The following is a 13,562-nucleotide window of genomic DNA, read 5'->3' on the forward strand; positions in this document are numbered from 1 at the left end:
ACAGCTGTAACGGCAGCTGTCTAAGGCTTCGCCTAAGAAAAGGACATTTGTGGAACAAGTAAAGTCAGGTAGAAAAGAGAGGATCAAGAGCCCCCAGCTGGGGACACTGTCAGGAAGAGGCATGGCCCTTCCTATGAACAGGGAAGGGTAGACTTTACATCGCTGCCCATGTACATCCTGGGCACATGTTACCATGAGGAGGAGGCAAGCCGTGATGGGGAGGATGAATGACTGAATCTAACACCTGGTCCTCCCAGGAACCATGGTCATCTGGCAGAAAGAATGACAAAAGCAAGCACAAGGCACAAGTACAGGTTGGTCTTTCCCATTTTGGTTTTTATTGTTGTTGTTGTTGCTGTTATTCTGCTTTTTGAGACAGGGTTTCTCTGTGTAGCCCTGGCTGTCCTGGAACTCACTCTGTAGACCAGGCTGGCCTCAAACTCACAGAGATCATTTCATCTGCCTCTGCCTCCCAAGTGCAGGGATTAAAGGCATATGCCACCACTGCCCACCTATTTTAATACCTGCAGGAGGAAGCAGGAAACAACAGATAAAGGACAAGCTGAAGACTTGTGGGGGTCAGAGAAGCCATATGCCTCTCATTGCAGGGGCACCAAGCCACCCAGCTGCCCATTTCATATCCACGATGACAGTGTCCTGGCTTCAGAAATCAGTGGCTGGACCGGTTCAGAATTGTAAGCTTGGCAATTCCAATTGAGCAAAGACACAAGTTAAGCAGAGGAGAGGAAACTGATAGTGAACAAATGGCTAAAGCCGTGGCTTTGGGAGTGAAAACCCAAGGATGCTAACTCACCCTGGAGACAGAACAGATCCAGGGCCAGGAGTGAACTCACTAACAGGAGGTGCAGTAGGGGTGTAGGGGTGAGAGGAACAACAGACGCCTTCCCACCCAGCCCCACCTCCTCCTCTGCTTTTCCCTCTCTGCTGATCTCTAATCTACCCAGTGCTGACTGTCACCTGTCCCTTCCTCGTTTACTTATCTACAAGTTCTCCGGTGCTGAATTCAATCTGAGTCCTTTGTCTATGCCATACTCTACAGCATCAATACACCTCTCCTACATCGGCGGTTCAACCTGAGCATTTACCCCTCTCCAAACAGCTAATCTAGCTCAGACTATTGCTCAGCCCACCTCCTTAGGGTCACCAGATTTAATGAAGAACACAGGATGTTCAGCGAAACTTGGGAGTTCAGAAAATGAATAATTTTTAATAGGAGTATGTCTCATGCAAAATTCTGTATTTATTTGGCAATCCTATCCTCCACCCCCATCAACACATGTCATTACCTCACCCATTCCTTAATGTCACACTCAAATGTCATCTTCATCACGAAGTTTGTCCTGATTCTTTCAAAGCAGTATCCCTTCCTTCCCTAAACCATCAAAATCCATGCTGGGCTGAGATGAAAACTATGAAGGCACAGGGCACATCTAAGGGACTCTCAGGCTAGAGAAAGTCACAGGCAAGGGGTGAGTGTTCGGTGCCATGAAGCAATAAAGAGACAGACATCTTCCACAGCTCGGACTGAGGGTACTACACTGTGGGCACTACATTGTGGGGTACCACACACCCTGGGAACCGCCACACACCCTGGATACATGGGCACTTATATTATGACAACTTCTGGGATAAAGAAGTATGGCACTCAAAACTTAGAGCAGACAACAACTCAACCACTTGCTGAATGAATGAAATGCCTTCAAACATTAGTCCAGATAGAGGCTGGAGGGAAGGCTTGGGAGATAAAGCACCTGCACTGTGAAGACTGAAGTCTGGGTCCCTAGAACAAAAGCTGGGCAGATGTCATCCTAGCACCTGGGAACCAGACAGGGAGCCCCAGGACAAGCTGGCTAGCCAGGCTAGCTGGAATGGGTGCACAGGAACATTCTCGATTCAGTGAGAGCCTTTGCTGCAATAAAGGGGAGAGCCATCAAGAGAAAAACCCGACATCAGCCTTGGACTTACACACCCACACATAGACTGTGCACACCTGCACACACATATCCCCCCACCCCCACACACAAATTACTCAAGATGAATACATTTTCATGAACTCTATTTCTCTTTCTCTCTTAACTTCCAGCTTAGTTTTACAGACACCACTTGGCCAGCTTTTTCAAAAACACACTTCTTACTTTGAAAACATGCACTATCTCCAAAATAAGGGAAACAATGAGAGCCGAGGGAATGCGCACTAGCTGCAGACAGACTTGGGAGGTTAAGATAGCGGTTGCCTGTCGAGGCGGCACGCCACTCACCACGCGCTGAGCCGCTATGAGGGCTGCCAGAGTGCTTCGTCCTGGCGCTCCCGGGGCACAGAAGGACAGCTGGACTTGGCTCCCCTTGACGGTAATGCCGTCTGCCACCTGCTGAACCTCTTCGGCATGCTCCGCTGTGCTATATTCAACCACTGCAAAGCTACCACCGTGACCGCCTTCATCCTGTGCAAGCTGACACCACACAGCATATGAAAAAGAGTTTCTAAAATTGATTGATGAACATTTGTTTGTAGTAATCATTTCCAAAGTCAACATCCAGTTCCTCAGGCTGTACTGGTGGGCAATACTAAATTTCTTCCCCAACTTAGATACAGTGTTCCCTGAAGACAGGAATTTCAACCCAATGCTTTCACCTTCTAATTTAATAGTCACCAATCTCCTACTTATTAGGAAATATACACACACAATTAATTACTAATTGTTTTTATTAATTATTTGTTATTAATTACTAATAGGAAAATATAATTAAATAATCACTTTAAAACAAGCCATCAGATTCATGGATAATGAGACACTTATTATTTGACTACATATCAATGAAAAACGGTGTTATCAAAAGAAGATGAAAAAAAACCCAAAAAACAAACAAAAAAAGAAGATGGGTGAAAGGAGCCACAGTCAACTTTTATTTCAACATACTAAGCGAATCCCAGGATTCCGGTAAAGGATACAAAATAAATCTTATTTAGGAAACGCATGTCTATCATCCATCCTCCACAGCACACAGCCTTCACTTCCGAGGATGGGCTCACTAGCTATTGCCCCTTGTGGGCGTGTACAGAGCGACAGTAAAGTCCTGGCTCTGTAGACTTCCATGGAGAATTCAGAGAAGAAGGGATATGTCACTACACAGTTCCAAGACTCGGGCACATCTGAATGATCTTCACAAATACGCTTACACGCCAACGTGACAGACGTGACAAAATCAAGCTCGTGTCTTTGAGAAGTCACAAACACACAACCCTATGATGTATTTTTATATCACATGCTAATATTACAAATAATACTTCATAAGTACTTTTTTTTTATTTTAAAACTTAACTTTTACTTTCTTGTTATACTCAGGCCAATTTTCCATTTTTCCTTCTTCAATATCTTTACTCCTTTAAACTATCCTAAAATTTGTTTTGCTTCACAAAGCTTTTTCCAAATGTGGAAGGCAAAGGAAAAATACCCACCTCTTCCAAATATTCCTCTGAGAGCTCAATTCCTCCTCTAATTCAAACCAGATCTTCAGATCAGAGCTGTAAAGGCCAGCAGTCCCTTTGGTCTCCTGACTGCAAGAGTCCATCTCCCGCCATTCTCTGCTGATGTGCCACAGACAGGAGGAGCCTGACCTCGACATCCATGGATAAAAAGCTGTGCAAATGCTGCCTGAGTAAATTTCTGAAGCTTTAAACCTACTACTGCCACCCTTGTTTCAGTGGGATGACTTGTTTTTGCTTTTGTTTTGTTTTGTTTTGTTTTGAGAAAGGGTTTCTCTGTGTAACAGCCTTGGCTGTCCTAGAACTTGCTCTGTACACCAAGCTGTCCTCGAACTCACAGAAATCCACCTGCCTCTGCCTCCCAAGTGCTGGGATTAAAGGCATGTGTCACCACTGCCCGGCATTCATTCTTATCCAAAGCATAGCACCTGAAGGCTTCCAAAATAATTATCTCTTTAAAACCACATCAGCAGTGTGAGAGTGGGCCATGCAGTTCAATACCAGAACTATTTAAAGACATTTCCGTTATTCTGAAGCATTTTAGCAGAAGCTAAGGGTCACTCAACAATACACTAGCAAACAGATTCTACCACCATACAGCTAAACATGGTGACCTGTAAAGTTCCTGCCGACTCCTGCGTTCACAGTTCAGGTCATGTACCACAGGTATCACAGTGTGACAGATGGCTCTGTCCCCACATTTGCTCCAAAGGTCTACCTCCAGAGAACTAAGGACACACGCAGGCTGGATAATACTCAGGACGACAGCACTGTATGACTCTTGGTATTCAACAATATCAACATTATCACTAAGGCAATCCTCTCCAAGAATTGAGCAAAGACTGGGTCAAAGGTTTGTCACAAAATACTCTAATTTTCTACAAGTCTTAGATGGTTTCTTTAATGCTTTGCTGGGACGAGGGAACAACGATGTAAGAAAAAGCAAGATGGGGCCATTTGTTTCAATTATGCATACTGCTGCATAATCTACTCACGTGCAGAAGCTAAAAGGGCCAATCTCAGAGAGGAGGGAACAGACTGGCAGTCACCAGTGGAGAATGGATTCACCAGTAGAGAAGTTGGTTACAAGGCATGAAATTTGAGTTAGATAGTAACGTGTAAGTGCAGGCGATCTATAATAAAATATGCTGCATCACCATTAACAATACACCGTATTCCTGGAAAATTCTGAGAGTGGATGCTGAGCTTTCTCATCGCAGAAGATGGTAACTCTGTGGGTAATGCATGGTCAGTCAGCTGGCTTTAGGCTCCCCACTATGTGTGCATATTTGTCATGTTAGACATGACAAATGCATACAATGTTATCTGTTCATTTAAACACACACACATGTGCACAGCCTGACTAAAATTTTCATTGCGCTATAGGAATTTGGCGAATGTTGGGTGAGGGAAAAAAAGGGGAGGAAGGAAGAGAATTGGGACAGGAAACATGGAAGTGAAGGGAGGGGACAGAAAGGGGGAAACGCAGGGAACAGAGGAAGAACTGGCCGGCTGCCATCAGAAAGTTGCTGGGGAGGCGTCACACAGCACTGGGCTCCAGGCAGTTATGAGGATGCGTTTACTACAAGAAGGTGCTTGGAACCACGCCCCAGCACAGTCAGGATGTTCCCCGCATGCCTCACCCACCACAACCCCATTCAGACAGAAAGAAGGGCCTGCTTTACACTTTATCCAAGTTTTCCAGCCTCCCTTGGGTCACTCTTCATGGAGAATGTGTATCAGCTCACTTGTCAGTCATCTACAAAACCGTGAAGCGCTGAGACAGAGTTCTACTCTCTTCATTTCTGACATAGCCTAGCACTGGCCCAGAGAAAATGGTCAACCTGAGTCAGAGAGGCAAATGGCTTAATGGATAAATGGCTGGATAACTGGGTGGAAAGAGAGGGGAATGAGTAAGCAATGGATTTGCTACGACACAGTGAACCAAAGCAAAGGAGCTTGGCCCATCAGCAAAAGGGAATGTGTTGGGGGCTGCAGATTCTTAGACCCTTAGACCCCTGACTTAACCCTTTGCCTGCTGGAGTTAAGGGCTAGTTTTCCTGTGCCTGCAGCTGCTCTGAGCATGAGACCCTCATGAGTTCCTGATGGCAGGGGAGTGGTTTCTGGTGGGTTTACAGCTGAAAATCCCAAGAGCTGGGGCGTGGCTATCAGTTAAGGATCCCAATGTAAGCTTCCCTGGAGCACAATAAAGTCGGCATTCTTGTTTCAAGGATGACCCGTGTCCCCGTGTCTCTGTGTGCATATGTGTTTCAATCTCCAGCCCATTGCCCGGCTCGCAAACGGTCCCACAGTGCAGGCGCTACAGCGATGACTTAAAATTCTTTTAGAGTCCTCATTATAGACTAGAGAAGAATCAAAATCGCCCCTGTGATATTGCACGGATACAACAGATAAACAGGCATACAGACAGACATCAATGAGTGATGCATGCAGCTATTTTTAAATCCCTCAAATGAAGTCTTAGCAATACATACCTGGCAAAACACAGGCCTATGGATGCCAGAGAAAAGTTGCAAGAGCTCTTCGGAATCCCTGTAGTCACTGGGCAGTTTATCTACACAAAGGCACTTAGAATGGATGAGCTCTGAGGCCAAGAGGTTAACATCCATCCACTGTGCAAAGAGCGCCGAGGCCCCCATCTGCCGGCCCAGCAGCTCCAGTCTGGCCTTGGCGGCGAAGTCCTTTTTCATGTACTCCACAAACCCGTAGCCTTTGGAGTGGCCGGTAACTTCGCTGTAGACCAAAAAACACCTCTCGATGTTCCCGTACGCGCGGACGAGTTCTTCAAACTCTTCCAGCGTGAAGGAGGTGGGCAGGTTGGTGATGCACAGGAGGGCGTCTGTGGGCTGCAGCTGCACTATCAGCTCTCGGCCTCGAAAGGAAAACTGATGGAACCTCTGAATTGCGCTCTGAGCCTGCTCCCCGTTCAATAAGGTCACAAAAGCTGCAAGACGACCAAGAGAGTTGAGAGGATTTGAAGTCAGCGTTTTCAGCTGTCGCCCGCTGGTCACCCGCAGCTAAGACAGACATTTTATGCCTCAGGCTCAGTATATATACAAAAATACATACCTTTTTATGAAGCAAAATAATCACAAAATATACCTTTTTTAAGTTTCGCCACCTAGCGCTTGCTGGCCCGGAACTCAGTGTACAGACCAAGCTGACTTGAAACCCAGAGACGCAGCTGCCTGTGTCCCCGCCTCCCCAGTGCACCACCGAATCTGACCTCAGTGCTGATTTTGCTGCTGTTGTTTAGAAACTGCTTTTCTAGTGCGTGTGCAGGGGGAGCTGTACATGTGTATGTGCAGATGTATAGGGAGGCGGGCCTGTGAGTGCACACGGAGGTCAGAGGGGGGCGCCAGTGTCCTCTGCCACCTTATCCCTCTGAGGTAGAGCCTATTCCCTCTTCAGCAGGCCCACACAGAGCTATGGTTACAGTTATGGGAGCTTGTGAGCCCATGCTTGGCTAGTGATGTAGGTGCTGGGATTCAAACTCAGGTCCTCATGATTGCTCAGAAAATGTCCTTAACCACTAAGCCATCTCTCCACCCCTGATTTTTTCAATTCTAATCTATTTTGTTAAAGAAAAAGTCATTGTCTTTTTTTTAAAATGCTGAGTCTCAACTCAACTAATTTCATGGCCAGTTGCTCCAATTAAAAAACTGAGTAATTCTACTAGGAATTCCACCATTAGAGCCATACTCTGATGGATTTTGCATGGGGTATTTTCTAACTCCTCAACAACACTACGTTTTATGAAGCCTTTGTAAAAACCCTCAATTGAAAATGAGGCCTCTTCCCCAGAAAGAGCTCAGCGACTTTCATAGGAAGGACCTGAAAAACTCAAAGTGCAGTAAAAGACGCCAAAATGCCTGAGGGAGACCAGGTTTCCACATCCTTCTCAGAGCGCTAAAATCATGAAGACAGTGAGCAGCTTGGAATGAGCTCACTCCCAGCACCCGAATGACAGAAGAGAACCAACTGCTACAGCTACCCTCTGCTCACATGTGCATTTGCGCACATACGCACACACACACTGCCACAGCTACCCTCTGCTCACATGTGCGTTTGCACACACACGCACACACACTGCCACAGCTACCCTCTGCTCACATGTGCGTTTGCACACACACACACTGCCACAGCTACCCTCTGCTCACATGTGCGTTTGCACATACACGCACACACACTGCCACAGCTACCCTCTGCTCACATGTGCGTTTGCACACACACACACTGCCACAGCTACCCTCTGCTCACATGTGCGTTTGCACATACACGCACACACACTGCCACAGCTACCCTCTGCTCACATGTGCGTTTGCACACACACGCACACACACACTGCCACAGCTACCCTCTGCTCACATGTGAGTTTGCACACACATGCACACACACTGCCACAGCTACCCTCTGCTCACATGTGCGTTTGCACACACATGCACACACACTGCCACAGCTTCTCTCTGTTCACATGTGCATTTGCACACGCACACACACACTGCCACAGCTGCCCTCTGCTCACATGTGCATTTGCACACACACACACACAATCAGTGTCATTTTTAAACAGATGATAAAACGTCAGACTGGCTAGCTTCAAAGAACCCATGTGTAGCACGATTTTCTTTCAGGCCACCAACCAGCTCCCAAATCATGACTCGGAGACTTATTAGTTATGATGCTTGGCCTATCTTAGACGCATTTCTGGCTAGCTCTTTTAAATTGATCTGCTTCTCTTTATCTACCCTTTGTCTCGAGGCTTTTTACTTTTCTTTCCTTCTGGATATATTCCTTTCACTGCTTCTCATGTCTGGCTGGCAGTTGTATGGCTTCTGGCCCCTCATTCTCTTCTCTCTTTCTCCTCCTACTTATTCTGCCTGCCAGCCCCGCCTATCCTTTTTCTGCCTAGCTATTGGCCATTCAGCTCTTTATTAGACCAATCAGGTGCCTTAGGCAGGCAAGATGAAAATAATGCAAAATATTTTTACATAATTAAACACATATCCTTACATTGTGAAACAAATGTAACACATCTTTACACAATTAAAATAACATTCTGCAGCATAAACAACTGTAACACATCTTTGTCCAGTTAAAATAATACTCCACAACACCCATGAGTGTATATACCTTCATATATGACTTTGATAAATAAAATCAAATGAAAAGATGACATGATTTTGATCTTGGGCAAATTTTTTAACCTACAATCCCAGTAAAAAACCATTTTAAAAGCTACCTAAGCCATTTCAGCATCAAATAATAAAATGTATGAAATAAAAAACCTGACACAGCCTGGCTGGTGACACACACCTAGAGTCTCAGCACATGTGAGACAGAGACAGGAGGACCATAAATTCAGGATAATCCTGGGCTACACAGATGCAACAGGGAGACCTTGCCTCAAACAAACAAATAAGCGTGACACCTGCGAGCTGCAAATCAATGAACTACACAGGTTCCTGTTTGTTAAAATGAGGGTGTGAGGGTGATCATCCCTCTGATGACCAGGGTTGATTTGGCTGATCTGGCTGGCTTAGGAGGGTGTCTCCTTCCTCCCTCACTGCTCCATGTGTGTCCCTTCTGAAGCTGTGCACTCAGTCAAAGAGGACAACCTTCCCCCAAATAGAGGAGGGCTGGTCTCCAATCAAGAGTATACAAGCAGCTGAGCTCCCCTGCTAGGACCTCCAAACGAGCTCTCAAATTTATATTTGTTAAAATTAAATTTTAATTATATCAATTTATCTGTCATCACTAACGGATATAAATATTTTTAAGAACTTTTGCAAGAAATCCTGAAAGCCTCCAATTAAAATACCACAGAGCAAAGCACAAATAAAGGAGCTGCTTTCTAGAACTGCCTCGTCTTCTCCTTAACGAGCACCGTGGAACAGTCTCACAAACACTTGACTCTTCAAACAGATTCAAACAGAACACTGTAGTATGTGCTTCAGAGCAAAGACAAGGGGCTGGGGGGAAATCTCACAGCATGGGCAATTCTGTCCTCCTACAGTTCGTCCTAATGCCCAGGGGCAGCTCTCGGAGTGTTAGCGTTTTACCGCAACAACACAACAGCTAACTCTAAACAGCCCTTGGAAGAATTAACTCTTGGTTTCTAAAACCATTTTTTAAAAAGCTTGAGTTGTTTCATTTTTTACTAGTTGCTTTTCTTGTTGACACAATGACATGACAGGCGCACCTGTCTTAGGGTTACTAGAGTTACGATGAAACACCATGACCACAGGAAGTCAGGGCAGGAACTAAAAGAGGACAGGAACCTGGAGGCAGGAGCTGCAGAGGCCATGGAGGGTGCCGCTTACACTGGCTTCCTCAGACTGTTTTCTTACAGAACCCAGGACCACCAGGCCCAGGGATGGCAACACCCATTCCCCATCAATCATTAAGAAAATGTTCTACAGGTTTGCCTACAGCCTGAGCTTATGGAGGCGTTCTCTCTATCAACTGAGGTTCCCTCCTCTCAGACGACTCTAGTTTATGTCAGGTTAACACAAAACTAGGCAGCACAACTGACCCCTTGTCAACCTGACACACCAACGTATCATTGCTGAGCCTCAACCTTTCCTTTCCTGTTCATCGTCAGGATCACACATTAATAAAGACATCAGAGCATAGCTGGGCAGTGGTGGCGCACTCCTTTAATCCCAGCACTCGGGAGGCAGACACAGGCGTTTGAGGCCAGACTGGTTTACAGAGCAAGTTCCAGGACAACTAGGGCTACACAGAGAAACCCTGTCTCCAAAAACAAAAACAAAGCAGATAAAAAAATCACAGTATAAAACATTTTATGTACTTAGAAAGTCCCACAGCCTCACAAATTCAAACACTTTAAAAGTTGTTTCTTAAATAGCCAGTCTCTCCAAAGTGCACACCAAAATCCCTTTAAAAATTTCAAGTCTCTCAACTCCCTAGTGCCTCCTGTAAAATCAAAAATAAATTACTTTCTTACTTCAGGAGGGAAGAACCAGGGCATGGTCACAATCTGAACAAAGCAAAGCCAAACTCGAACAGTGTAAACAACTGGTTCACTATGTGGGATTCACTCATGATCTTCAGGGCGTCCTCAAGGGGCTTCAGTTACTCCTGCGGCTCCGCCCCCTGCGGCTCCGCCCCCTGCGGCTCCGCCCCCTGCGGCTCCGCCCCCTGCGGCTCCGCCCCCTGCGGCTCCGCCCTGCGGCTCCGCCCCCTGCGGCTCCGCCCCCTGCGGCTCCGCCCCCTGCGGCTCCGCCCCCTGCGGCTCCGCCCCCTGCGGCTCCGCCCCCTGCGGCTCCGCGCTTGAGTTCTAAGGTTTGGCAGGCTCCTTTTCACCTCTGCTGTTCTTGGTGGCCGTCCCCTGGTACTGGCATCTCCAAAACCCTGGGGTTCCTTGCTGCAACTGGGCTGCACTTTTCAGCCTCTCCAGGGGTCTCTTCGTGGTACTAAGCTTCAACTTCTCTGCATGACCCCCTCAGTCCTGGGCCTTCAACTCCAATGAGGCTGCACCTTCACCAATGCCCTCACACAGAACCCAGCCTCAGCTGCTGTCCATGACCCCTTCATGCCTTCAAAACCAGCACCACCTGGATGGCTCTACACTACTACCAAGTTTGGCTGCCAGCCCTAGGGACAACCTTGGTCGCCTCTGGAAAACAAGTTTTGTGTGTTGACTCTCAGTAAACACTTCACAGAAGACTTCACCTCAATGATGCAAGTTTCTGTTCATTACGGCTAATTCCTCAGCCCCAAGCGACAGGCATCAATTGTCTCGGCCAAGCAAAGGTTTCACTTCAATGACGCTAGTCAGTCTGCTAGTCTCTCGTTCATTGCCACTGATTCCTCTGCCCCCCGCTTCCAGAGCCACAGACCCTTAATTTAAATGAGCAAATAGGCAACAACCCTGACAGTCTTTACATCGCAAGCCAGGCCTCCATCATCTGCACTGCTTTAAACATCCTTATCTTCCAGAGTTCCACAGAACAGCTCACCAAGCTTTGAACACTCAATGGCTTTTCTAGCCCAGCATCCCAGGATCCTTTCATAATCCTCCTCCAAAACAACACGGCCAGGTCTGCCACAGCAGTGTCTTACTACTTAAACAATTTCTGTTTCAGTTAGGGTTGCTATTGCTATGATGAAACCCCACGGCCCAAAGAAAGATGGGGAGGAAAGGGTTTATCTGGATTATACTTCCATACCGTAGTCCGTCACTGAAGGAAATCAGGACGGGAACTCAAACATGGAAGGACCTGAAGGCAGGAGCTGATGCGGAGGCAATGGGGAGATGCTGCTTGCTTAATGAAGTCACAAAACAATCCCACACCAGTTTGGAATTATGATTAATAAAAGGGTTATTTATTTAAAGGGAAAAGACTTACAGATCACCGTCCTAGACAACAGCCTCCAGCATGACCAGGAAAAGCATCTGATAGCCAGAAGCGGAATCCGAAGCAAAAGAGAGCTCGAGGGCTGCCGCTGCTTTTTTTAAAGCGAAAGATACCACACCCCAGTGGGCTGGTATCTCAAAGGCTATTGGCTGAAGGAGCAAAGGTGGCTCCCGAAGCACTTACTGGCTTGCTCACTCCGCTTTTCTATAGAAGCCAGGACCACCTGAGTAGGGTGCTACCACCCATAATAGGCTGAACCCACCCCCATCAATCACTAAGAAAATGCCCTACAGGTTTGTCTACAGACCAATCTTACGGAGGCGTTCTCTCAGTAGAGGTTCTCTCCTCTCAGATGATTATAGCTGGATCAAGTTGACATAGAACCAGCCAGCATGCACCCTAAGGAAAGGAAATTTATCATGGCTCACAGTCTAGGGGTATAGATCATCATGGTGGGGAAGTCCTGGTGGCTGGACCCGAGGCAGCTGGCTACACAGCATTCGGTCAGGAAGCAGACAGTAACGAAGTTGGGGCTCAGCTAACTCTCTCCTTTTTGTACAGCCCAGGACCCCAGGTCATGTGCTGCCTCAGTTAGACTAGACACAGACACGCCCATCACAGCTCTAGGCCTCCCCAGCCCAGGCAAGCTGCCATATAGCATCATTTAACCCCTTTTCACTAAAACACACAAACATCGGTTTATTAGATACTGGCTATGTTCTCTATCAGCCCATAAAACTGTGAGCTTATGCTGGAGGGCTGGGGACTTGAAGTCTCTGACCATCCCTTTATGCTCCCTGCGCACTCTTTCCCAACTCTGCACACCTGTGTGAGCACACGTGCCCGAGTCTACACACCTGTCTGTGCACTCTTGCCTGAGTCTGCACACCTGTGTGAGCACACGTGCCCGAGTCTACACACCTGTGTGAGCACACGTGCCCGAGTCTGCACACCTGTCTGTGCACTCTTGCCCGAGTCTGCACACCTGTGTGAGCACACTTGCCCGAGTCTACACACCTGTGTGAGCACACGTGCCTGAGTCTACACACCTGTCTGTGCAAAGAGTCTGCACACCTATCTGAGCCCACCTTCCACTTCCTTTTGCCACATCTTCCTCTGCTCACAAACGAAAGATAGCAATCTCCGGGGTCTTTCCTGGTAGAATATTCATGAGACCCAAATTCAAATACTCAGAAGCACCAATCCACTCTGTCCCTGCCCTCACTCTACCCTCCTGCCCCGGGCAATCAAGTCCTTATTTATTCAGTAGTATGTCTGGTTACAGACTAGGTGCTGGAAGAGCACTGCTATTCAGCACTGAGTTCCTATTCCAATGGGGGACATAAGACATACAACTGGGAGTTACATATGTGGGGTTTCCAAAGAAGAAATGGAGGGGGCTGCGAGACCAATCACACTGAACCAAGTACTCTAGTCTGAGGGCATTGAGCCACATGCTGGCTCTGGAATCTTCACCTGAAGGGGCACACGTTGTGTCCACTATCATTTTATTTATGAAAAGACACATCTGTCTTCTCAAGACCCCCTAGGAGGGAGAACAAAAAGAGTGTCTCAGGCCTAAGAGAACCGGAATAATCTAGGGATGATCATGCCACATTCCACAGACTGGGAACAGATTCCTACGTGTCTCC

General features: G+C 47.1%; 1 protein-coding gene across 1 annotated transcript in view; it reads right to left on the reverse strand.

Moving 5' to 3' along the window:
- The window catches only part of Raver2 (ribonucleoprotein, PTB binding 2), a 76,087-nt gene that overhangs the window by 38,292 nt on the left and 24,233 nt on the right, over nucleotides 1–13,562 (reverse strand). The window contains exons 3-4 of the mRNA XM_038332446.1: nucleotides 6,001–6,470; nucleotides 2,280–2,471 (exon numbers count right to left, since the gene is read on the reverse strand). Of these exons, the coding sequence (XP_038188374.1) occupies nucleotides 2,280–2,471; nucleotides 6,001–6,470 (662 nt within the window). The remainder of the gene's footprint in view (nucleotides 1–2,279; nucleotides 2,472–6,000; nucleotides 6,471–13,562) is intronic.

This window comes from Arvicola amphibius, chromosome 6 (genome assembly GCF_903992535.2).
Source record: "Arvicola amphibius chromosome 6, mArvAmp1.2, whole genome shotgun sequence".
Taxonomy (NCBI): Eukaryota; Metazoa; Chordata; class Mammalia; order Rodentia; family Cricetidae; genus Arvicola; species Arvicola amphibius.